At 42.2% G+C, this 27828-nt stretch overlaps 1 protein-coding gene across 4 annotated transcripts in view; it reads right to left on the bottom strand.

Moving 5' to 3' along the window:
- htr2cl1 (5-hydroxytryptamine (serotonin) receptor 2C, G protein-coupled-like 1) overlaps positions 1–27828 on the bottom strand; it is a 221281-nt gene that overhangs the window by 35111 nt on the left and 158342 nt on the right. For 2 of the 4 annotated variants that reach the window (XM_085264523.1, XM_085264549.1), the window contains 2 exons: positions 20085–20260; positions 7935–8964 (listed from right to left, as the gene is read on the bottom strand). In XM_085264523.1, the coding sequence (XP_085120649.1) occupies positions 7935–8358 (424 nt within the window). In that variant the 5' untranslated portion in view covers positions 8359–8964; positions 20085–20260. The remainder of the gene's footprint in view (positions 1–7934; positions 8965–20084; positions 20261–27828) is intronic. The other 2 variants (XM_085264531.1, XM_085264542.1) reach the window with 2 other exon arrangements.

Genomic DNA, 27828 nt, shown 5'->3' with positions numbered 1-27828 from the left:
TGCAAACACATATTCTCTAAAAGCTGTGTGTGTGTGTGTGTGTGTGTGTGTGTGTGTGTAAATGTCATGTAGGCCTATGCATTAGAAAGAGAGAGGGTAAAAAACCATTGTTAAATTACCATTCCCTTCATCTTTTATCATGATTGTCATCATCATCATTCTCATTAGCATCATCATTATTATGATAGCTGGAATAATTTATTGTCAGTCGAAATGGTGTGAGAACATTCAGTGACGTGCGAGTGTGTGTGTGTGTGTGTCTGGTCGATCACTCAGTCAGCCGTGAGGATCAATGCAGTCAAGTACCAGTCTGATGGATAACACTGCACGTAAAGATCCAGACTCCACTCAAGTGTGTGTGCGAGCACTGGGTGTGTTTGCAGGGACTCGTGTTCTTCTGTGTAATATAAATGACAGAGAGACAAACAGCCAATCTGTCTCAGTGTGTTTGTGCATCTGAAAGAGCGAAAGGAAAGGACAGACTTGTCAGTGTTTTGTTTCAGTGTGTGTCTGTGTGAAACATTGATTACCACAGTGAGCAATCAGCGGTGGCTTGAACTAACAGACAGGCACAGAGCAGGCCAGCGAGTGTGTCCGTTGGCCACGCGTGGCCCATTAAGCAGCAATCAACCTTCCCCGTCCTGCTTAGCATTCCAGCAGGATGCCTGCCTGCCACAAAGCCAACACATGACTGTAGTGAATGTGGTCAGGTTTGGCAGGGGAAACAAAAGGCCTGCAGGGCAAAATAAAAGAGTTAGACCGAAGCATGAATATCCACACAGTATGTGCAGAATCACATCTGCATTTTATAAGCTGGGAAGCAAGAATTGATACATTTAAGGTGAATTGAAGTTGGCCTGCAGCATTATTAGTATTTTATTGAACTGCCGTAAAAGTAGCGGACATAAAAGAAAGATTTAGAAACAGGTGGGTTAGAGGCTGATATATCTTTATCTCCAGTGTGAGCATGACTTCAGAAACAAAGAACCAGGAAAGCTTAAAACCACTTCATCTGTTCTGCTGATATCTGTCCACTTATACCAGCTCTTTTGCCGGTATAACCCTTCTTCTACTTACATTATGGGTCAACAGAGTGGATTATATGCCTTCATCTCACAGTATCCCTAGCATCCTCCTCTGTCACACCGACAATCTTCATGTCTTCACTGCATCCATGAATCTTCCCTGAGCTATTCCTCTTTTCCTTCCTCTTCCTCTTTGAGTGTCTCTACATACAACCGGATAAGTTTGTAATACTTCTTATGTCTTCCTGGAGAAAACTCGTTTCGCCTTCTTCTTCTAAAGCTGCGCTGATGTAGAGATTTTGTTGTTTAGGAGAACACTGAATTGAGTATGGCGCATAAACGACGGGGGTATAAATGATTTTGACGCCAGGATATAACCAGGGTGGTGATCGTAAAGAAGGAAAAAAACTTTTGGACAGTCCTACTGCGTTATTAGTTAACGCAAGATACATGGAGGGGTTAATGTATAAAAGCCTTTATTGTATTTGTTTATATATGGGGGATGGAAGAAATATGGCAAAACGTTCTTCTCTAAATAATGTTTAGACGATAGATTGATTAATTTTGGTTTATATTTGAGATAAAGAATACATCTTTCTCATTCTCCTATATTCCTCTTGCCTTATTATAACTCATACAGATGAATCCCACCTCATGAAGATGACCTCAATAAACTGTCTTTCACTGATCTCCTGTTTTCTCCTTTGCCTTCTTTTTCCTCGTGTTTGTGCTTTTTCTGCCCTGTCTGCTGGTATCTCTGCCTCCAGAGCTGCATGTTTCTAATCTGAAGCCACCGGCCTCACTGACCTGCTGAGTGTCTATCGCTGTATTGTTTGTTGCCTCTCTTCCTCACTCTTCTTTTCTGTCTCCAATCTCACCCTTACCACAACCGTTTGAGACAGATGGCCATCATCCTTGAGCCTGATTCTGTTGAAGTTTTCTCTTTGTTAAAGGAGAAGAGGTTCCACACATCCTCACTAACCCACACACCTACACAGCCCCTTCTATTCTTTTATTTTTTCCCCCACCTTTTATTCTTTAAAACAGGTCTTAAAGTCTTTCACGACTCCTGTCAAAACTCCTGGTTCATGTTCAGGGTCCTTGATTCACAATTGATTAAAGCCGTGCATCTGCAGCTGTGGGATGTGAGAATGCAACAAAAGCTGAGATTGTGACATTGTGTCGAGGTATGATTAACTTTCCAAGAAAAATAAAGAAAGCTATTCATCATCATGTTTTCTGAGGTAATTTGATTATTAAATCAGCTGAACTAAGGCGTCTAAAATTCTTAAACTTAAAATGTGATCAAACTCAATTACAATGGTGTAATTAAATTCATGTGACTTATCCTTTGGCTTTTGACTTGTTAGTTCTACTGCTTGAAGCACTGCTCACGCAAGATGATGAAACTGATGATGACTGCTTAAGTTTACTTTTCCTTTTATCCAATTAGTTTGCATACTTTGTTTGCATGCTTCATCAAATTTCACAGTGAAAACCTCAAGTTCTGACCTGTTACAAGTCCTAATGATTAATTTCATGGTAAGCTTTTGCAGAAAGGGCTGCGCTGCTGTCATCACTGTTAAAAACATTGTATATTCTTCTATTCTACTAAGCTCTTAAAGCCCGAGTTACACATGCCTGGAGAATGGTTGTATTTCCTCCTAGCACTAACCAACTACTGGTGGCGAAACTTGTGTGACACAAACCAGAAATGAAGAGCATTTGCCTTCAAGGCAAGTTGTGCCTTACTGCTGCAACCAACACGTTTCAAAAAGTGCAACGTTTACTTTGAACGTAAAAGTTCTTCATTTACATTTAGCCTCAAATCTTCACAAATCCACTTTGACTTAGCAACCAGTTTGCAAGTATTTGCAAACTGGTTGGCATCTTCCATGCAAACTACTGGAGACCAGAGCATTCTGCTATTGACCGACGCAGTTTCCAATGCAGCACTGCATACCTCTTTGACACCAATTTAGTATTAGCCAGCAAACTCCAGCAACCACTTGCCAATTTGTTGTGGAATACAAATCTTTCCATAGCGACTGGATGGCTGCAACCCCTTGCAACCAGTCTGGGAATATTAATTTTTCCATGAGTTTGCAGACCAGTCTCTAGGCTTCTGTGACTGAGGACTAACATCCACCAGAATCCCCACTGAATGAGGGTTAGGATTAGTTTGCGTTTTGCTAAGGAAGCCTAGTTTTGGAAACTAGAAGATCTGATCAAATTTCTATAATTCCACACAAAGGGCAAATCCTGCCTTAATCGTTGCCAGCAACATGGTAGCTGTAAAGAGGTCAAAGTAGCCACACTATGGGTTTCATTAATTTCTGTCATATATTTTGTCACAGTGGCATTTTCAAAACATGGCCACAGTTTCAAATAATGAGGTCAGAGTATATATTCAAGCAATCTCCATGAACCAAAAGCTCAAGTCCTCTATGCACTTGGTTTCACTACAACTATTGTCTCTACTTAACTGTGGGCATGTAGCACAGAAGCCCCACCCACATGCTATTCAAATTGTGAGGGGCAGCCAATCAGAACAAAGTTGTCTTAAAAGGAGATGGAAGGGAGCTCAAACACACTGCTTTAGAGTGAATGAACTGCAGAAAAGCTAAATGATAAAAAAAGATGATTGTAAAACGTAAATCACGCAAAGACACTCCAGTGCAGTCGAATAATAAAAACATGGGTCTAGAAACAATGAGCATTATAGCTACCCTTTAAAAAGGTATATCGTGCACAGCATCCCTGAAAATATACCTTCATAAATGTCCTCACGTTTCTCAGATTACTGAACAGATTAATCAAAAATCTTTAAAATATGGCTTCATACGATTGGAAGTATGATATTAGCCAAAAAACATAGACACATTTATTATAAGGCGCTAAGAGTTCTTGGAAGCCGGTGATGTGAGCACTGAGAAAGAATGCTGTCACTGAAACCTGTAAAGGTCACCATCTGTTTATCTACATCTCTGAAACAGATTTTCTCACTGACTATCAGCTCTGTGATCGTCTCTGTGATGGTGACATTTACAGGTATGAAGTAGGAAATGTACCTCCCTCCTGAGGCGTTCACGTCGAGAGCTAGCTGAAACATTAGAAGAAGACAGTCTATCTTTAATCGAATGTTTTCACACGTGCTTGGGGAATGCACATATCCTATTATGCTAATGTGGGCGTTCATGCAGAATCCTGGCATGGACACTGGAAGCAAGAACAGCAGTAAAAAGCTGGTATGAAATTGCAATTATTAAGCTGGCATCCTCCGGCTTTTGATTCACTTGCAAAATAACAGTGTGCGCCGTCTCAGAGAAGTAATAATCATTTCAATAACTGCACGGAAAAATGTTTTTTAATGATGGCAGGCGCATGTCAGTGTGCTGACAACAGCTGGCAAGTGGGTGGATATTTGAGATCAGGTGCAGATTGTCTAAAGATTGAGATTTATAGGGATGAATGCGCAGGCAGCTCAGTGCGCACTCGCGGAGCAGATTCTCCACACGGAGCGGACATTCCCGGACTCTCTCATCATTGCTCTTGGGGACTTTAACAAAGCCAATCTGAGCCATGAGCTTCCAAAATATAAGCAGCATATTAAATGCCCGACCAGAGAGGAGAGAACATTAGACCACTGTTACAGTACGATCAGCGGGGCCTATCGCGCGGTGCCCCGCGCTTCACTCGGACTTTCTGACCACGTCATGATCCACCTAATCCCCGCGTACAGACAGAGGCTGAAGCTCTCCAAACCTGTCGTGAGGACTAAAAAACTGTGGAGCAACGAGGCTGTGGAGGAGCTTCGCACGTGTTTGGAGTCTACAGACTGGGACACAATGAAGGCTGCTTCTAACAGCTTGGACGAGTTTACGGACACTGTCACCTCCTATATCCACTTCTGTGAGGACAGCATTGTGCCATCACGCACCAGGGTGAGTTATAACAATGACAAACCCTGGTTTACTCCTAAACTCAAAAAGCTGTGGCTGGAAAAGAGTAAGGCGTTCAGAAGCGGAGACAGGGACTGCTACAGAGAGGCCAAGTACAGGTTCACTAAAGAAGTGGACATTGCCAAACATCAGCACTCTGAGAAGATGCAGCAGCAGATCTCAGAGAATGACTCGGCCTCTGTGTGGAAAGGTTTTAGGAATATAACAAACTACAAGCCTAAAACCCCCCACTCCACTGATGACTTGCTCTTAGCCAACACCCTCAACGACTTCTACTGTCGTTTTGACGAGCCATCAGGCAGCCTTCACACCTTCAACGACCCCAACAATAGAGGCACTTTGGACACTCATTCCCCCACCTCTCCCCCCTCCATAGAGCCATCACCACCTTCAAACTGTTCACCTGCAACACCCGCCCCCTCACCCCACACAAAAGAGGATTTCACACCACCTCCTCCGACCACAACTCTTCATATTCATGAAGCAGATGTGAGGAAGCAGTTTAGGAGTCTGAATGCTCGGAAAGCTCCCGGCCCAGACGGTGTGTCTCCTGCCACCCTCAGACACTGTGCAAACGAGCTGGCCCCAGTGTTTTCTGGCATCTTCAACTCCTCACTGCAGGCATGTCATGTGCCTGCCTGCTTCAAGTCCTCTACCATAATCCCTGTCCCCAAGAAACCTAGGATCACTGGACTAAATGACTACAGACCCGTGGCTCTGACATCTGTGGTCATGAAGTCATTTGAGCGCCTAGTTCTCTCCCATCTCAAGACCCTCACGGCCCCCCTCCTGGACCCCCTGCAGTTTGCATACAGAGCCAACAGGTCTGTAGATGACGCCATCAACATGGCCCTACACTTCATCCTGCAGCATCTGGACTCCCCAGGAACCTACGCCAGGATCCTGTTTGTGGACTTCAGCTCTGCCTTCAACACCATCCTTCCAGACCATCTCCGAGGCAAGCTTTCCCAGATGAATGTGCCTGATCCCATCTGCCGGTGGATCACTGACTTCCTGACGGACAGGAAGCAGCACGTGAGGCTGGGAAAGAATGTCTCGGACTCCCGGACCATCAGCACCGGCTCCCCTCAGGGCTGTGTTCTTTCTCCTCTGCTCTTCTCCCTGTACACCAACTGCTGCACCTCCACCCACCAGTCTGTCAAGCTAATCAAGTTCGCAGATGACACCACCGTCATTGGGCTCATCTCGGACGGGGACGAGTCTGCCTACAGGAGGGAGGTTGAACGTCTGGTGTCTTGGTGCAGCCACAACAACCTGGTGCTGAATGCCCAGAAGACAGTGGAGATTATTGTGGACTTCAGGAAGCACACAGCCCCACTCCCCCCCATCATCCTGACTGACACCCCCATCACCTCTGTGGACTCATTCCGCTTCCTGGGTACCACCATCACCCAGGACCTGAAGTGGGAGCCCACCATCACCTCCGTCATCAAGAAAGCCCAGCAGAGGATGTACTTCCTGAGGCAGCTGAAGAAATTCAACCTGCCAACACGGACGATGATGCAGTTCTACACTGCAATCATCGAGTCCATCCTCACCTCCTCCATCACCGTGTGGTACGCTGGAGCCACTATCAGGGACAAACAGAGACTGCAGCGTGTTGTGCGCTCTGCTGAGAAGGTGATTGGCTGCAGACTCCCATCTCTGCAGGACCTGTACACCTCCAGGACACTGCGGTGTGCAGCCCGGATCTCAGCTGACCCTTCTCACCCTGGACACAGTCTGTTTGACCTGCTCCCCTCAGGCAGGAGGCTCCGGTCCATTCGCACCAGAACCTCTCGCCATAAGAACAGTTTCTTCCCCTCTGCTGTTGGACACATGAACAATAACCACATGATTGTCCCCGCCACTAACACATGACCCTACGCTGTGTCACTGCATCATTTCATGTTTGGCACTGATCACCACCTGCACTCATGTATATATCTTTCTACGTAGCACTCATAATTCTTATTCTCATGTATATATCTCATGTATATCTCATGCACATATCTTTCTTTCTACATAGCACTTTAATTCTTATTGTCTGCACTGAAGCACCGCAGCAATTTCCTAATGTTGTAAACCTCAACATCTGGCAATAAACCCATTCTGATTCTGATTCTGATTCTGAATCTGGCTTTTTATTATTAAAGGAGGGGCTGTAAAGAAGTGAATACATAATTACAAACACTTAAGGAAAGTGGATCATCTGTTTTGCTATTCTTTCAAAGTCGGTACGAGTAATTTACAAGTTCCTTTTGACTGTACTGAGCTTACTGAGAATGTAGGAGTAATGTAGTTTCTCAGTTTGCAGCAATTTTTCCACCTTCTCTTTGATTTTTCAGCCTGAAGCTACAAAACTAGAAAAGCGTCATTTAAATGTTTAAGTGGTCAGTTTATCTTCACTGCAAACACTAATTTACTAAGTTATCCTAAATGATATCAGCTGGTCTGATCACAGGTTGCACTATGTCCGTGAACACATCCGATCAAGTGCTGAGATCACGGCACACAAAGATGATGATTGACTCTTGAATCATTCTTAAATGGCTAAAACAGAAAAAGAAAAGAAAAATGGAAAAAAAAAAAATCAAAGATACAGAAAGTAAAATGAACGACTTTTTTTGGGTGCTGTCAGCGTTAATCTCGTTAAAATGACGTTAACGCCAAAACCGCATTTACGTGGCAAATCTCCATTAACTCGCTAACGGAGATTTGACGCCTTAAATGCGGTTATTGCATTAACGGCATTTTAACGAGATTAACGCTGACAGCAATAACATATATACTTACATATAAACCAAACCAACTCATCCAATTGTTCACTGATGTTTTAAAGTTGCGTAAGACTATAAATATGCTACTGTCAGCAGAGATGAGTTGTGAATTTTATTTGTATATAAGTGTTTCATGCTGATGTCATTTATGGGTACCATAAACTTACCATAGAGGATGTTGATAAGAGAGATTGGCATAACCAGGATCCCTACGAGCATGTCCGCTACAGCCAGTGACCTCAGAAAGAAGTTGGTGGCATTCTGGAGCTTCTTTTCCAGCGACACCGCGAGGATGACCAGAATGTTTCCGCCGATCGTCAGCGCAATGATGACGAGTATGAGCAGTGCTGGCCAGTTCTTCTCTTTGATAACCGCCCTGCTCACAGACTCCTGGGTTGTTAAATTATCCAGACCTAAACTCATGCCGGAAGCACCACCACCTCCGCTGCTGCTTCCAAGTCCTATCCCCCATGGGAGGGTTTGATTGAGATCTAAGGGGTTGTTGCTCGGCCAAGCCATTCGACTCCCGACCTCCAAGGAGGATGTGGTTGTCCCGAACCCGCCAAGAAGAGCCCTTGCTGGGCCACCCATTTCAAAGAGAGATTACTGGAGATTGGACAATCTGCTTCAGAAGCATACAGAAGAAGAAGCTGCACTCAAAATTAAGGGACACTTCTCTGAAGGATATCACCTAAGAGTTGATCAGATGGGATGGGAAGAAAGCAGGATAGGGAGAAATCTGGGGGATTGTGAATGACAGGGAAGCTGGGGCAGGGGGATAGGGAAGAAGCAGCTACAAGGGCTCTTGGTTTTATTATTGTGTTTTAATAAATCTTGCTAGTTCCAAACAGCCTCAAATTGTTCTGTTAGGCTTGTATCTCCCATTACTGGCCAACAAATCATTGCCAGGGAGTTCTCAAGGTATATGCTGAGCAAAACTGTCCCGAGTTGCTTTTTGGTGTTCAGCCACATCTACATCCAAGTGGAAGTGAGACTTTAAGAGTTTTTAATTTAGAGCTGGAAATTGGATGACTCATATCCATGGCTCCGGGCCACCATCGTCCTCTGTCCACCCAATCGCTGTAGTCCGTTTGCCACAGGGTGTCAGTCGGTTTCAGTATCTGCATTCAGCTTTGAACCTTGCTGTTGTGAACGGACATATCTGAGGAGTTTATCCGAGATGATGGTGAGGGCGAACTGCGGAAAGAAGCAATGGAAGAAAAAAAAAGAATCAGATCATCTAATTTGAACTTCCTGCATGCACAAGTTGTTTTCACCCAGTCATTCATGATTTGAGAATAAATCAAACCTCTCTCTCTTACATTCCTTCTGGTCTGTCTTGATATATTCTTGATATATCCCCCCTTTCCGATTACTTTCCTTCCATCCATCTACTCCATTCACCCACTCCTCTCCCTCAGTCTTACTCAATAAATTTCCATGCTTTCGTTCTCTAAATCTTTTGAGCTTTCATCCATTTCTTCTTCCCTCTTCAGCCATCCATCAGCGCGCCCACTCAAATCTTCTTCTGTCCTGCATTTTCTCCGCTTCCTTTGCCCTCCAAGTGATTCTCCACCAGACTAATTTAGACTTTGTCCACACTCCTCAAAAAAAGGTCTGAAAAGAACGTTAAACATTGTACTCATTCAAAAATATACTAAAGATAAAAATCCAACAGATGCTTTGATGTTTACTCCTTCACATCACAGCATGTGTGTGTGTGTGTATGTATGGCTCTCCTCTCTATTTACCCTTACCAGTCAGGCAGCTTAGTGATTTAGCACCTCATAAATGTCTTCAAGGAGAGGTGGAGGAGTCAAAGTTTATGTGTGTGTGATAGTCAGCACGCGCATACAGTGAGTCTTTGCCTGTGAAGAGCACAAACGACCAAAAACCATTGAGACGTGTTCCCGTTTGCGTGGGATGTTTAAGAATGAAATGCGAATAAGTGTGTGTGTGTTTATTTTTGTGCTTTTTTCTTTCTACGTTCCCATGTGTCCACTTGTGAGTGTGTATTTTGAGATGATAAGCGAGCACATCTCCAGACGCAACCAAGCCTCCAGCTGAGATATTTTAGTGGGCGGCGAGTCTATGATAATATCAGGAAGGATAGAGTATGTCTGTCCATATTTTACTGAATGCTACATACACAATAATAAAAACTGTGCTTCTTTGTGGGTGTGGGTCTGTTAACATTTGTATTGTTTAATGTGTGTAAGTGTATTCATTTGTCTCTGCTTTGCACTTATTTGTGTAAATTGCTCTGAATGCAAATGAACTGTCTAGGTGCGATTGAGTGCAAACACAATAATTCATTCAGATTACTGTTGTGTGTGTGTCTGGGTGTGTGTGTTCCAACTTGTGTTGTTTATAAAAACAACCCATCCTCGTACTTAAATGACAATTAGGCTGATAGTAACCAGCACCTGTTTTCACACCTTGGCTCATGTGATTAGGCAGATGATCAATAGAGGGTCAGCAACCCTCTTATGGACACTCCCAATAGGGCTTAAATAGGGCTCTCCACCTCTTAGAACTCAAGAAGCTTCTTGGGCGAGAGGTGAAACGTCTTCAAGAAACTTAAAGATGATGATGACCTGGATGACTGAGAACCTTCAAAACCCCCTGAACTGAGTCTAAAGTAGATGCCTACCAGTTTACCTTGAACCACACCCTCCCCAACTGGTCTTTTATCATATTGAATGCAGTAATTGGACCTTAATGTTTTTTTTTGTTTGTTTTGCTTTCACTTATTATACGTAAACACTTCTTTTCTCATTTTCCACTCAACTGACAGGATGGCACATTCTTATTCCCAGGGTGGCTGGAAATAGGAATGTGACCCATTTGGGGTCATCCTATAACAACCTGTCTAACCTGACCAGTTGGTATCATTTTTCAGCTTGTTGGGTTAGTGTTGGGCCGATGGGCTGATTAGTGGGCAAGTAATGTACTAACCAAAATAAGGCTTTGTGAGGGATGCACTGTTGTCTGAAAAAAGCATGTATTTACTACCAGGCCACATGCCAATCAGTAGTATCCTGTGCTCACTTAGTCGCTACAGTTGCCCGCCTAAAAGTTGAGAAATGGTTATCTCAGGTCCCGCCCATTTTACATTTTACATTGTCAGGGGTTATTTGCAAGTAGTGCAGTCGCTTGAAGTTGATTTTCTGTGGTGTGTGGTTGCCAGGTCGCAGCCAATTGATTCCACTGTGGACGCAGCTTTAGGCATTAAAATCTGCTGGGTTAGGTTTAAAAAATAAACGCAACAGTTGCCATGGCTTATAAAACACTTCTTTCTGGTTGCCATGGTGACACTTGCTTTTTCTACAGAACATACGTGCTTTTGGGACAAAACATATTTCCCACTGAATTGCATGACTTACAAATTTGTGCTCACTGACAAAAGTGTAGTTCTTTCATTTTTTTGGGTGACTATTTCACAAACTCCTGAGACTGAGCTGGGATGAAGTCACCTCTTTGAAAGTGACACAAATAATTTCTTGTAATTTCGTATATCTCTATGGGAAACATGCACTTGCTATTTCACAGGTGTTTGGATGCTGCAAAGAACTAAAACAGGAGCCCGCATGTCTCACTCTTTTTAGGTGTGGTTGCCTTTCATCATACCAGAGCATGACTGCCTGTGAGGTTCAGTTAGGTTTTGCTGTGCTTCATCCAAATACCAGTATTACTGAGGACCCTCTAAACATTTGGAGTGAGCTATAGAGCCTAAAGCGTTGGCACAGTGCCCACTACAGTCCAGCTGCACCAGTTCGTGCTCTTTTTGTTTAAATACATTCCTTTTTGTTTAAATACATTCCTCCCTCAAGTTTGTGCTCTATATTAGACACTTCTTCTTCAGCTCTCAGCGAAGGCGGTCACACTTTTCTCCTCTCCTCCTCACCCTTATCTTCCCTGCTTAGCCTCTATGTCATTGTCTTGTCTTGTGTGCATTACTTTCCAGAGGTGTGGACTCGAGTCACATGACTTGGACTCGATTTTATGACTTTAGACTTGACTTGGAAAAAATGTTCTAAGACTTGTGACTTGACTTGGACTTTTACACCAATGACTTGGGACTTGAATTGGACTTGAACCGGTTTACTTGAAAAGACTTGATATTTTACCCCAAATATAAAATTTAACACGCATATTATATAGAGATTGAAAATGTGACGTCATTCACGGGTAGAACCGCAAAGGATTCTGGGAACTCGTGGCAAGCGGTACTAGCGCACGCAGGCTTTCAATTAAAATCAGTTACACAGCGATAAAAAGAAACACAAAAATGTCAAGAAGCTGTTGTATTATTAACTGCAATAGCCGGTCGCATGACAGCCACGGGAAGCCGACGGGTAAAGAGATCGGTTGTTATCGGATTACGTCGTTGAAGAGAAATTGTTCGAGCCATGTTTCCGAAGTAACAAAGAGGCGACGAATGGCCTGGATTGCAGCCATTCAAAGATCAAATATAACGTCCCAGAACCCTCCAGCTCAGGTTAGTCTGCTCCAAGCATTTCCACAAAGGTCAGTCTGCTGTTGTAGTTAATACGTCATTTTTCTTAACATAATTGGTGATATAGGTTACAAGCAAGTCTGGCGCTGAACAGAAATGGTCGCGCTATGCTCCTTTGTTTATTGTGCATAAATAGTGAATTGTCCTGAGACAATATTGTGTTTCGCTTCTGTTATTACCATGGTACATTGACAAAAACATATACTTTTATTCACAGGATAAAACAGTTGTTTTGTATCACTAATTGTCCAGTGCGATTACAACATACAATATTATTGTCACTGCTACATTTCTGTGATGCTACCAGAAATTATTTCCACTGCTAATTAATTACCATTGAGCTCAAAGGTTATATTAATAAACGGTTAACGAATGTGTATTTATGACGACGATTTGTGAGACTGGTAAACTTATGATACGTACGATGGTCTGTACTTTCTACACGGTGCGTTTCAAGGTCCTGTACCCATCCGTCGGTAAACTGTACCTGGGCTTGTTGCAGTGGCCTGAAGTTACTAAACTTCATGAGTGTATGCACTCACTCCAAGAACCGTATGATTATAAATATGCATATAAATATGCTACGATGAGATAGCTGACTTCATCTAACTAGCAAATGTTGTCCAGGCTACGTTGGTGATGCAGTTTTTTTTTAATGTGTATGATATTTTTGTCATGCGATTTTAAAGCCAGTCCTACAACCGCATCCAAGAATAACATGCAGCTTATCTCAGAACTGTCGGTGAAAATTATTCTTGGAGCTAGGTTTAATTGAGCTGCATTTTAAAGAGGTGCAATTTCACAATTTGTGTATATTTTCTAAGTTCACTATTTTGTCATGTGTTGAGAAAAACACAGATTTAAAAATTACATGGTCTAATATTTACATTTAGCATATAACTGCAACATGCTTTTTTTCGTTTTTTTTTTTAAAGACTCGAAAGGACTTGAAATTCAAAATTTCAGACTTGTGACTTTACTTGGACTTTTACACCAGTGACTTGAGACTCGACTCTGACTTGCCTGACATTACTTGAGACTTGAGGATAAAGACTTGAGTCTTACTTGAGACTTGCAAAACAATGACTTGGTCCCACCTCTGTTACTTTCCGTGGAATAGCCTCCCACTGTCGTCCTCTAAAACCTAAAAGAGAATTATGGATTTGATCAACTGGTCTCTGAATGCTATTGACACCCTTTTCTCAACGAGAAATCTGGACTCGGGAGAGCCTGAGTGCCCTGGAGGGACTTTCCCTGCCGGATACACGATGGACGGGTGGCAGAACTGGAGGTTCATGTGCCTGGCGGGACTGTCGATCGAGGACGCTGAAGATATCTATCTATTCGGAACCGTGATAACAGGGTTCATGCTGATCGGAGTTGGCTTAGCCCTGGTTTATCGGAGAAATAAGAGAGCGGAACCGGCTGTTCAAACCCCCCCAAGGCTGCCCGCTGGAATCGAAATGGAACGAGGCGCAATCTCTCACAACGAACGTAATATGGTCAACACCTTGGAGACGCTTGCAGCTGCTGTGAAGGCTCAAAACAACACCATTGAGCGTATGGGGGGATACATCAGAGAGAGGCCTGCTCAAAATGAGACCCTTGAGCGACAGTTGGAAGACATCGCGGAACGGATCACTGCAGCGGTGAGGTCTCAGAATCAAAAGAATGATAACACTATAGGCATAGGCACTCACTCATCCCCCCTCCCTTTCCAACGCCTTCGATGCTTGTTTCCTGCGAGGGAACACGGCGGGTCTGTGTGCCGCGCTGGAATGGTAGCGCTGTGCAGGGCGGCTGCTGTGTTCGCTTCGGATTACTCCTCACCAACCACCCACCCCTGTGGCTTGTCATGTCTTCACAATGTTGTGCTGTGGACATTTATGTGCTTTTTTGTGCAGAGGAGTTTTTTTGTTTCCTGTTCTCATGCTGTCCTACCATGGAAGCACAGCATGAGTAGGGGTCTCTTTTTTTCCTCTTGTACTTTCCCCATTGTAGTGTACATTTGAATGTTTTTTCTCTGATTCTACCAATCTCCGACCTGTATCCCCAAGTAATGTTTGTGCTATATGTGTAAGGTCGGGGGGGGGGTCCCATTTCACTGCAGGGCAACCTGCATGTGACGGATAAAGCTTTGATTGATTGATATAAGGAAACTTTCTGCATGCAAGTGCAATAAGGACAGCTGCAAAGATCTCCATATCTTTAAGTCTCTAAAAGCGTTGCTGACTGGTCTCTAGGTCTATGTGACTAAAGTCTGAGAAAACCTGCCCCAAAGCGTTGGGTTTGTTGCGTTTCCAAAGAGAAACTTTATCACAAATTTTAATACTGGTGGGACAGTGTGGCATCAATGCCCAAGAACACCTTGTAACACTCATAATGGCAGTATTTGATATCCTGGGGTTATAACACATTAGAAAGGAGCACTCTTTCCTCTCTCTCTTACACACACACTTTTTTATAATGGGACTGAAAAAAGAAGAAAAAAGAAAGAAAAGCACACAGTTCGTGAGTCCATTTTCTTTGTGGTGTATTTGGGGTCATTTTGGAACATACTCTACTTTCACATGCCTTTGAACAATTTAAATTATTTAACACAGATATTTTCAGAGCTTGGGCACAGGTAGCTTTCACACCAGATACCATATCCACTCTTCCAACATGGCTAGGGCTCAGTATGCTGACATGCGGTAACCACACAGCTCAGGCAATCTAGACTTTTGAGGGTCAAACATGCTCTACCACAGTGAACATCATCTGTCATTTATTCCTGTCATGTAACTGAGTTTATCTCATTTATTCATTTTTGGTAAACTGAATGAGTTTCCAGTGTAACAAAACTCTGACACATAATGTCTCACAAAACCACAAAGTGGAATCATTGCATTTTTGCTACATCAGATGTTTGTGTTGGCTCTCAGTCATCCGGGTCACGGTCGACTGGACCTCTTAGAACTGAAGAAGCCTCTTGGATGGGAAGTGAAACATCTTCAAGAAATTGAAAGAAGTCCAGTCGCTTTCTTGGAGATGCTCCAAACTGTTACTTCAGTATTTTGTTTTGTTTAGAGATGTACTACATGCTACACTTATGTAGCTAACATATTAACTAAATATGTTGAAATGCTAGCTATCAAATGGCAAGGTGTAATTAAGTGTATAAACATTGCATTTCGTTTTTCTGGGGGTTGCTGAAATGTAACAACATCATAATATGACATAATTCAGCTTTTGTGGATATGAATTAAAGGTTGTTGTGTGCTGTTGTGATATTAAAACAATGCAAAGCTTTTATACGGAGCATAAATTAGGTGCCATTTAGCCCATTGGTAGGTGGGTGCTAGGCAACATAATGACTTTGCTCAACTCCTGAATAACTTCCATGGTTTTGTGATCACAGCTAAGCTAATGAAACAACCAAAGTTAGGTTTAGTATTTTGAGTTTAGAAAATGAAAAACGGTTGTTTGAAGCATAACAATGAAGGATGTTATCTGTTTTCTGGGGAGGATAGATTTTATATATGATACCAATATTAATGACTGCCTCTCCCATCAGACCAAATCATCATGTAATCTCACCACCATTCAGCTCCTGGTAGGGCTTTAGCCTGGACTATGGGGCCATATTTTATAGATTTGAAGAGCAAGACAGGGAAGACCACATTATAGAGGAGGCTACTACAATTTATTGATTATTTCTCAGGACAACATAAATCCAATGAAACTGCTGAGCTTGTCTTTTCTTGACTAAACCAAATAAACAAAAAAAGGTAAACAGCATCGTAATAACGTGCGCTTTAAAATTCTACCCTTGGAAAATGAAAAAGGCAACACAGAAAAACCAACGCAACTTTAAATCGAGTCGAGGGAAGAACTATACGTGTGATTACGGATTGTGTGTGAGTGCGTTTGTCACCAGCGCGCTGCTTTGTGTGTAACGGACAAGCTGCTTCCTATCGCCTCCTCTATCAGCATAGTTCACAGGAAACTAAACAGCACTGCAGGCAAGCCATTTAACTGGCCTGACAAAGCAGCAATATGTCACAGAGAGAGGGAGAAGACGACGAAGAGAGGGGAGGAGGAAGAGGAGAGGAGGAGGGAAGTTGGACAAAGCAGTGATTGGGGAGATAAAGGAAAAGTGATTGAAAGGAGAGGAAAGAGATAAAAGAGATGAGAAAGCGAGGGAGGAGAGACGCGCACGAAACCATGAGTCACGCCGAATGAAGCCAATTTCTCGACTCCACACGACAGTAACTTGTTATTCTACCAGTGATTATCTTTTTATCTGGAAACTCGAGTGAAAGCACACAGTTCATTAGTTTCAAACCAAAGATGAGATGCGGGCCTCAGCTAGCCAATCACATCACATGTAGATTAGGCTTATATTTGGTGTTGTGACTGCAGAATGCATTCCGGCCCTCATCCTGGAGAGAGTTACGCAGACACGGCTGGGGACTCGCAGAGTCGTGGCACAGGCGCCGCCGCGGTCGCTGGTGCTTTCCACCGTGGGGAAAATAAAACTGCCGCTGCACTTCTGTTTGTTTAAGCCATTTCTGCTCTGCGAGATAAAACAGCAGAGGGGGGAAAGCAAAATGGGATGGGGGGATTTTCTTCTTATTAATGTGCCCTACAAAGCAAACACTAACTGCCTTTTTTGTTTGGTTTAAGGCTTAACATTTAAGCGTTTATGTTTCCCTAACAATAGACAGTGTCAGCTATGTATTTACCAGCTATATGCTGGTGAATGCCAACTTCTGTGGCAACATTTTGTACTGAGGCAGCAGCAGGTGGTTCGTCTTCCCTCTTTTCTCCGCTCACAGGTCTACTTTTATTTGCTTTGCAGGATAAAAATAAGAGTAGAGAATAGTTCCTGCTGCCTTTAAAGTACATCGGATTATTTTGGTGCTGTTGTGAAGTAATTGTAACCAAAGCTATTGTTCCTCCTACTTCCTGGCTACCTTAATCCTTGGAGGGTTAAGTTGCCAGAAATGAGAAGTACCCTGACCTTCTTTTTAATAACTGGAAGACTCAAAATGGTCTCAAAATATGCTGACACACACAACCTTCCCATATGGAAAAGAAATATAAGAAAAACTTATAAAAGACTTGCATCAAATCTTATATCTGTTTTCACTCTTGTATGCTTTACATACAAGTTTCACACAAGACAGATACAAACTTTATAAGATTTATATATATATCTTTTACTGTAACGGATGCTATCTTGTGTTTTGAATGTGGGAAGAAAACCTCAGGAACAAGCCTCATTTCTCCAGACTAATAAATGTAATAAATGAGAGACAGCACTGAAATAAAATAACTTTTTGCAGAGTTTTTATGGAAAAACTCCAGGATAAACCTGTGTCAATTTTAAAAAATGATCTCAGTTTAGCGTTGTGTGAGCTGTAGCCTTGGCAGCATAAAACTGTAATCCAGAAAAATGGAGTCTAGGATTGGAGGGATGTTTGAATGCACTTTGCAGAAGATTTTAATTAGATTTTTTTACATGTTCTTTTTCTTTTTAAATTACAGATTTACTTTGCTAAAATTAGAAGTTCAAAAATAGATAAAAAATACCAGATGGCAGATTAAGTGAACCCCCCCAACATCTGCTGTCTGGATGTTTGTGAGGAACCTTGGAGTCATTTTTAAGCAGTGCTTTTCCATTAACCTGCACGTTATACATTTAACTGAGCCTGCCTGTTTTAATAAGCACAGAAATTATTATAACTTGTAAGTACTTATTACTGTTTTAAAAATTTCCTGAAAAGCTTTTGGATTTTCCAAAACGTGACAGGAAGAACACTGAAAACTGCCACCTTGTTAAATCCAGAACTGAAGTGAAAAATCGTATTCCTCACATTCAATGTCCTGCACGATCAGGCCCCATCATAACTTCAAAATGTCACATAACCCCAACAAAACACTCAGCCTTGTGTGTTCTGTTGGGGTTTGCTTGAGTTTGCTTGAGTTTCTAAAAACTGAATGGGAGGCAAAGCCTTCAGCGTTTTGGACTAGCTGCAGTTGGCCAATTAATGTAGCGGTAATGCCAGAAAAGAGGCTATTATAGAAGTCGAGACGAGATGAGATGAAGGCATGGATCGCTTTCTCAAAATCTCTGAAGCCACTACTGTATGACTTGATGCGTCAAGCTAAAGCAGAGATGAGTCACCTCAGTTCTTCAGACTGAAGAATTCGCTTGGGTAAGTGACGAAACATTTCTCCCACTAAAACATTACATCCAGATTAACAGCATCAACTTTTTGGGACTGCTGTAGAGCATTCGATTTTATCCTTACTGTCCCAGCTTGGGTTTCACCCTTAGTCTATGTAGTGGAATTACGTTGTTGCCCCTCCCTGAGCCTTCCTATCAATAAAAGGGAGTTCTTCCTTCCCACCATTGCCAAGTGTGACTCATAGGAAGCTGATTGTTGATTGTTGTGGTTCAATGTGTTGTGATCTGCAGGGAATGCAGATCATGTGTTGGAAACTGGAGCCAAAAGCAAAAGGTTGATGATAAAGTACAAAATAAAGACGAGGGAAAGGTGACTGAGACACAAGTGGAGACGCAGCAGAACTGCATTAAACCAAGGAAGCAAAACAAACCACAATGCACACGAGGTGAGAGATCACCAAAATAAAACAGGAAGCATGACCGCTGAGACTGAGCTAAACAAACACGAATGCACGATGGACCACATACAGGGGACGCTAGGAAGAACATACAGAGACAAGACTAAGATGAACACGGGAGGGGACTAACTAAGAGCTAGAAACATGAATAACTAAACAATTAAACACTGAAAATAATGTAACAGGAGTTCTCGAATAATACATGAAAAGGAAACTTAACAACCTAAAGATACTTAAACAGAACCTGAAAAATCAAACACCAAAAAACTTTATTTGAAGTTGTAGAGTCCTGACACTGCATATATAAAAGTGAATGAACAGTTAAAGAATTGCTTTTGCACGAGTGTCCCAGGACAACAGGAAGCAGCACTCATCTGCCATGTTGTTTTTAGAATCAGAGGAAACCTGTGAATGGGTTCACAGCTTTCCACAGGTGGTTCTGTGAATGCAGACTCTACACAGGGATTTACTGAAGCTTGAACCCAGGAACATCTTGCTTTAAACGGTACTAATCACTGAGCCACCGTGCGTGAAATTACAGTGCAAACAACTATGCCTTAGTTGCTACTGAGAAAACCTCCCAATGCTTTAGCACAGTTGAGCTTTATCTGGCAGACGTTACTGTTCTTAGAGTGGATCATAAACCATCACAGTTTGAGACCTGCACAACCATTAGATCAGATTCTGTGGTTTTTAATGGCTTTTTGTATTTTGCCTACATTCCTGCTCAAAACAAATTGCCGTTCATTAAACATTTTATGTGCACTTCAAGGGCAGACGGGTTTTTTTTGCTTCCCGGAACGAGCACGAACATAGTGAGAATTTAAAACAGAGGAAGTTAAATGAGTTGACTGTGTGTTAGGTCACTGTTGTGCTGTAGGAACACATCTTCTTCATCCACAAATTTAAAGCCAAATCAACAAAACTGGGAGAGTTTTTGCCACAAAAGCACAGAAGCGCTGCATCGCAACTACAACTTTGAAGCGGGTTTATTGAGAAATATTGAGCAGTCTGAGCTGTGCAGGTGGAGGTGTGTTTTTTCAGTGTGGTAAGGGCACAGAGGAAGAAAAAAGAAGAAAGAAATGAAGCTGCAGAAACAATGCGGAGAAAAGAGAGAATGTAAAGACAGAGAGCAAGAGCAGCATCGGTAAATCCGGTCACTTACTTCTACCTCACCTCCCAATCGATGTGCTTGACCTTTTCTGTTCTCTCGGTTATCAGCAGTGGCGAGTCTCTCCGTCGTCGCCTCTCTCTTTGGCTCTCCCTCCTGCTGTACCAAAACCTCTGTCATCTGTCACTCCACGCCTCCGGAGCGAGGGATCAGCAGCATCATCCATCTGCCTGCAGTGAAAGAGGGAGGAAAAGGGCAAAAAAAAGGAAGAGAAAAATGAGCTATTGACTTTTTGATGCTCATTTGTAAAACATTTCAGTTCAAAACAGAGGTAAAAGTGAGTGAAAACACAAAACCACACTAACTCCTACACACACCCACACTCCAGCAGCAACACCACAACTGAATGTACCATTAATCGTCGGTTCTTTCATCCAGCAGAAGCACAGTGGCACTGAATAAAGACTTATATTATTTTTAGGAGCTAGAAACATTAGAAAAGCAGGAAAAGGCACTTAGTTAAATATCTGTTGTGTAGTATGTTATGTGGAATAAATTGCAAACATGGTACAGAGCATCAATTTTAACTGTGTGAAATAAGATAAATCCTATTTAGGGCTCTCTGTTTGCCTGTGTTACTAATGTTGCTGTTCAGTACGTGAGGATATTAAACAAACTCATCTTATGTCGTTAGCCTCATACGACTCACATTGATCAATGACTGGTGGGCCGGACCAGGGGAACTCCCCTTTCTGTCAGTAAAAGAAGTTTGTCTACACATTTAATCCCTGAGATATCTTAGTATAAGAAAAATAAGCGCAGGTTCAATAGTACATTTTAGTTTTTCTACATATTAAAGAAATACTGCTGTAGTAAATGAAGAAACTGCTGATTGCTCATTTGCCAAATGGTCCTGTAATTATAAAACTGAAAATCTCTGTTCTGTTATTTGTTTTTTGTCTGTTTTTTGTCTGTTATTTGTTTTTTGTCTGTTTTTTGTCTGTTATTTGTTTTTTGTCTGTAAAAAAAAACAAAAAAAAAACAAACAGAAATTTTGATAATCAGAGGTAAAACTAAACCTTCTGCTATCTGAAAATCTTCTTAAAACATATTTAAAAGTTTGGAGTCTTTGCCAGGACAGTTATGGCCCTCAGGCCTTATGTTTGACACCAAAAATGCAATCAACACAATTCAGTTTTATTTACATGGTGCCAAAGCAAAACAGTGTTTATAGGACATTATATTCCTTATACATGTTCAGTGGTATTTTCTGATTCATGTCATTCATCAGCAGGGATGATGAGACAGAGTACCGGGCTGTGGTCGACTCCTTTGTCACGTGGTGTGAGCAGAATCATCTGCAGCTCAACGTGGCAAAGACCAAGGAACTGATCGTGGACTTCAGGAAGACCAGGAAACACTTGACCCCTGTTTCAATCCAGGGGGTCAGTGTTGACATTGTGGAGGACTATAAATACCTTGGAGTACACATTGACAATAAACTGGACTGGGCTAAAAACACCACAGCACTTTACAGGAAGGGCCAGAGTCGTCTCTATTTTTTGAGGCGACTGAGGTCCTTCAACATCTGCCAGAAAATGCTGAGGATTTTCTATGAGTCTGTTGTGGCCAGTGCGATCCTTTATGCTGTTGCATGCTGGGGGAGCAGGCTGAGGGTCGCAGATGCCAACAGACTTAATAAACTGATCCGTAAGGCCAGCAATGTTGTGGGGATGGAGCTGGACTCCCTCAAGGTGGTGTCGGAGAGGCGGATGCTGTCCAAGATAAAGACAATGTTGGATAACACCTCCCACCCACTCCATGACATGTTGGTCAGCCACAGGAGCTCGTTCAGTGAGAGACTGAGATTACCGAAAAGCACCACTGAACGACACAGGAAATCATTCCTGTCTGTGGCTATCTCCCTGTACAACGCATCCACTTAACACACTGTTTGCTGCTACAGCTACACATGTTTCTTTTCCAAATATTTATTTATAAGTGACTTATGTATGTATGTATGTATATATATGTATATATTGTACTATTCTTAGTTAGCGTATTGTCTGTCTTGTCTTAATGTTGGTTTAAAATGGAGCACTGTAACAAAAAATAATTTCCCCCAGGGATCAATAAAGTATTCTGATTCTGATTCTGATTCTGATTCGTCACGTATCTTTAAAAAATATGTTTGTTGTTATGAATATTTTCAGGAAAAAATTGTTTAATGTGAAACACACAGGGCCCACAAGTTGAAGTTGAAAAAGTATGTGTTCAAGAACTTTTTATCATAGATTTCTTTTATTTCATTGATTTCTTTTCTTACTACCTTTTCTAGATGGCAAAAAAATAATATTTATGAGTTTTTAGAGTTGGAAGAAGTTTTCTTCTTAGGGTTTCTGAGCTCAGCCAGATAAGTCGAGGCTCTCAGTCAGTCAGGAGGGGTCCTCTGCACAATCAGGCACGACTGGGACACCAAGTGGGTGCCTCCTAGGTTAGGTGTTTCCAGCATTTTGTACTGGGAGGAGGCCCCAAGGTAGACCCAGGGCGCACTGGAGAGGTTTGATGTCTCGACAGGCTCGGGAATGCCCTGGTTCTCCCCCCGGAAGAGATGGACGAGGTGGGTGGTAGGTCCGGATGTCTCTGCTTAAACTGCTGCCCCCATGATCCGAACCCAGATAAGTAACGCAAATTAAATGGATGGATAAAGCTGCAATTTTTAACCAACCACCCACAATATAAAGCACATTGAGGAGACTGTGGTTGTGATTCGGCGCCATATAGATAAACTGAATTAAACTGAACACATTAAGAAGACAATAACTGGTTGATTCTGTGTATCATGCTTCTCTGAGGTTCATCACTAACCGTAAATTTCAGACTCACCACTGTGAGTTATACTCTCAGGTAGGATGGCCTGCTTTGGTAAGTCGGAGGAACTGTCATTTATACAGTTTTATATATAAGGCGATACTTGGGTTGCTGCCTTCTTATCTATGTTCCCTGCTTGTAATGAAACATGCTGGGCGGTATTCTCTTCGTCCGCATCTTTACTTGTTGCTTTCTGTTCCATTTGCCCAAACTGAACTTGGTAAAAGAGCTTTTGTCCATTTAGCACCCTTGGCCTGGAACAAACTGCAGAAGGAATGGAAAATGACTGAACTCATTTCATTAAGTGATTTTAAATCTAAACTACGAATCCTTGAGGCCAAGTCCATAACATGCAACTGTTTCAATTAGATTGATTGTCATTTTAACTGACTTTTTTATTTTATTTGAATTTTATTGAATTTTATTTTTTATTTTATTTGTATTCTTTCACTTATTGTTGCATGTGTGTTGTTGCTGCCTGTGTTTGAGTAATTTCTGTAACTGTGAGACATCTGCTGCTGCCTATCTTGGCCAGGTCTTCCTTGAAAAAGAGGTTTTTAATCTCAATGGGATCTTCCTGGTTAAATAAAGGTTAATAAATAAATAAATAAATAATAACTCACACTTAGTAGAGTTTTTTCAAAGCTGGATGGGAAAAAGTGACAAAAATCCAACAATTTCTCAAACTAAGTTCAGATACGGTACTTTGTTCTTTCTTGATGAAATTTTGGTTGATCATTTGGTTAAAACTGCCACCTAAGCTTCACTGAAACACACTGAAATAAGTGATGACTGCAAGGTGTTCAAATCACATTACTACCAATCAGCACCCAGGCCTGTGTACAGGCAGGTCCCACATGTGTAACAGTGACGCTATTTGATGCAGCTCTGACACAAAAATCAAATGTCGTGCTCCATGTGGCATGCGTTGGATGGATATGGATTGTGTTTAAATGTCACACGGGTCATTTCCATCAGCGTGGTCACTAAGCCATGAGGCCACATAATGGACTGGACAGATGGAGCAAAGTTACAACAATAAGACAGCCTGGCTGGAGTCAGTCTGCCAGGTGGGTTAAATAACAGAAAGAGATGCTGAAAGAGTTAGAAGCCAAAGAAACCCACTGTTAAAAGCTAACATTGAAAAGCTACCCTGAAAGGAGATGACTGTGCGTGGTGTTGCAGTTTAAGGAATATAAAGCCAAAACATTATCTTGAAACTGGGGGTTCTGCATTGCTCGATTTCTCTTGACGAAGCACCTGGATTAGTGTGTTTTCTGTCAGTAAAGAAGAGTGGAGAGGATAAGCTAAATATCGTACTTGGCAGACAAATTAATGGCACATTCAACACTCCAAACAGAAATCCTGACACTCTGCAATAATTAAACATTTAAAGAGGATCCAAAAGGCAGTTATCTCACAGCGAGCCAAGCTTATATAAAAGCCTATCCTTCACAGCTCAAAGTGTTACAGAAGGGAGGGACAAGAATGGGGAAAAAAAAGTCATAATTAAGTCTGTAATATAATCCTGAAACACCTAAATCCCACAGAAAATTATTTTTCTTACAGGTCTATTTCCTTTGACTCCATTATACCATATGTACATGTGCTTATAGCCTTGGGAGTCTTATTCTAAAGCAAATACATTCAAATATATGCGGGAACAGGAAACCAACATGCTCGAGGCATAAGACCCGAAGTGGCACGAGTGACATTTGGGATGAATTCACAGAGCGCCTACTAACCACAGCAACAGCTGGTAAAAGTGACACACAGACATCAACAGATGCCATTTTGGCAGAGCTGAACAAAACTCCTCTGATGTTTGGGAAAAGGGAAGCATAGTGACCTCTAAGCAAGAAAAGTACTGACAAAACTGCTCATCCTCTCTATAATGCCTGATTTATGCTTCTATGCCGTAACCTTCATCGCCTTTCAGTCGTTGACTTGAAACATAGCTCTGCTTCTCGGGAGGTGCACCTCAGGTTACTTGGAAGGTTATGGCATAGAGTTAAAAGGGGATTCCAGTTACATCGTAAGTCATGACGTAGATTTCCTGCTGAAGCGTAATTCACCCATAAGGCTGCTTCACCACAGCAGACCAATACAGCTTGCATGGAGAAGCTAATTTTCCACTCTGAGAAAAACCTGTTGGTTCAGTTCACGTCTCATAGAGAGAATGCACAAGTGAGTGGAAGGACGGCGCACTTAGGAGACTCTCCTATAGACGTCTATTTGACTTTAATGCCTTGCTTTCATTCAGTAATTACTATGTACAACATAGTAAAAGTGCAGGATTGTATCTTCACCACTCGTCTTGAGCTGCTCGTAGATTTACCTGGCAGAAATTCAAAGAAGCTTGTGTAACAGTGTTAGGGTAATACCGAGGGTAGTTCGAGAGATAGATCGATAAAACTCAGAAACGACATGAAATTCTCAGGTGGAGGTAGCAACGAAGTGCAATGATGTTGTGAAACCTGGCATGCCCTACTGAATGTATTCACATTATGGTGGTGAAAGTGCAATGATTCATATTTCATGTAGCTGTAATTTCAGATGTTCCCACAGTAAGTTGTGCAGCAGCTGAGTTTAATGAAAAAATCTGGAGAGAGGTCAGAAGAGCGCAGCAGAAGGGAACGAGCAGTAAAGGGAAAGTGCTGAACCCTCTTCAAATCAGATCCTCTCATTGATGGGACTTTGTAGGTGGTAATCACTCCCATTGAGATCACCAGCGGGAGACCTGCTGTACCTACTAGCAGGCGATTAATTGCCCAATTCTAATCAGTGATAAACAGACTATAACCCAGATTACATGGAAGGCCTCCAACATTTGTGTGCATGCAAAACCTCTGAATGACTTTTGGCATAGTTAGGTGCAGTTCAGACAGTTTAACGGTGTTTTCAGTGCATACCTTTTTAGAAGATAATGGTCAAGTTGCTATGTTCTTTGTGCTGATTTTTGCTGCTTTTTCAACATGAAGCAACAGGCAGTGTTATTTATATAGTGCTAAATCCCAACAGGAAATGCCTCAAGGTGTTTTATATTATTAAGTAAAGACCCTACAATAACATTCATAATATAATCTGCTCTGGAGTAACCAATCTCTTACTTTCAGCTTTTCAGAAATTATTTTTTGATCTAACCTTCATCCCCTGTCATGGATCGCTGTGTGGCAAGCAGGAGGAGGACCCAAATGCAAAACTCACAGACACGGGGATGAACTCGAGAAACACAGCTTTAATGCTGGCACGGTAGAACACAGGAAATACAAAACTAAACTGGGGAAAAGTAAACTAACACTCGCAGGTAGACACAGGAAGATCCACACAACATGAGGGAGAACGTGACGCTGAACAGAGGGAGACGCAGACAGAAATACACAGAGGGTTAACGAGGAAAGTGGGAACACACGGGGAACACAGCTGACACAGATAACCATAACGAGACAGGGCGGGGTGAACATAACACTGACGGGAGACGGGCAGAGTCAAACAGGAAGTACAGAGGTTCAGACAGGAGGAGAGAGAGCGCGGGGAAAACACAGACATAACGGGCTGGGGAAACATGGAATAAAACATAAGGAGAGACGAGGGCTCACAGATACACAGAGGGGCACACAGGGGGTAAAAGCCACGAAGGGAAAACACTTAGGGAACAACACAACAGGGCAACTCACGAAACATGGCCTAAATAGGGAACAAAATACAAACATACAAGAAAACTAAGAATACTGGGCCAACATGGCCCAGGACCATGACATCCCCTCTTACTGGTGTTCTCTTGGCTGCATTCCTTTTCTTGTGCAGTTGTATAAGTAATATACTACTATTATTAGCTCAAAGCTAAGCACGCTGGAAAACATTTGGTTGGTTTACATGCAGAGCCGATGATGACTCCTTCTGATTCTGGAGTAAGACCTGTATTATCTCTCTGGTGGATTGAAAGAGTGCTGTAAATATCTTTTTTTATCCATGAACTCAAACTGAATGCATGATGTGTACTGTAAGGGTACACCCCCGCATGTTTTATTTAATTATAATACTGTATGCTGTTAGAATGTTCTGATTGTTCAAATATGTTACTTGCTTTAGTTGTTTATAATGTGTGCCCAAATCTCTGCGGCAGGAATGAAGCTGGATGCGACCACTATTCTGCGTTCTCCAGCATACTTTGCTGTTCTAACATGCTTCCATGGCTGCAGCTCCCTAGCTGCCAGCCACACATACCCACAACTACAACATGACAGTCTTAACCCGGCGAGGCATGATTGGAGATGCCCTGCAGGTGCGTTCACCTACCCTGCAGTGGCACCGCCGACCATGCCCCGCCACAATCTCCAGTGATACATAATACTGGAAGAGTAATTCCGTTTTTACAACACAAGAGTGACTATCTCCTAAAATGAGGTGTACAAAACAAGTAACGATTAGCGCTGTTAGCGTTAATCTTGTTAAAATGACGTTAACGCCATAACCACATTAACGCGGCAAACCTCCGTTAGCAAGTTAACGCCCCCTGTGAGGGCTGCACGGTTAGCTCGTTAAAGCGTTGCAGCCCCTCACATGGGTCGAGCCACGTTAATTCGCTAACGGAGATTTGCCGTATTAATGCGGTTATGGTGTTACCGTCATTTTAATGAGATTAACGCTGACAGCACTAGTAACAATGTCTTTATATTTGCAGGTAAGGAAATACAAAATAGTAAATAGATTGACCTTGATCCACAGGGTTGAAGAGAAAGTAGGGAAGTTGGCCAAGAGTCTCCATTATGTGTTTAGTCTGTAGCAGTGAAGCTAACTATTAGCAACTAAAGCTAATTCACTAGTCCATTTGGAGACCTTGTGGCACTGTGGTGATTTTATACACAAACCTATCTGTAATGACAGTGAATTAACATTTGGACTCACAGTATCTTTGGTTGATGTT

This window comes from Mchenga conophoros, linkage group LG3, assembly GCF_057382185.1.
Source record: "Mchenga conophoros isolate Kocher_MC1m ecotype Shallow Benthic linkage group LG3, M_conophoros_male_GT1.1, whole genome shotgun sequence".
Taxonomy (NCBI): Eukaryota; Metazoa; Chordata; class Actinopteri; order Cichliformes; family Cichlidae; genus Mchenga; species Mchenga conophoros.
The sequence above is the reverse complement of the archived record's forward strand: the minus strand, read 5'-3'. Positions and strand labels throughout refer to the sequence as shown.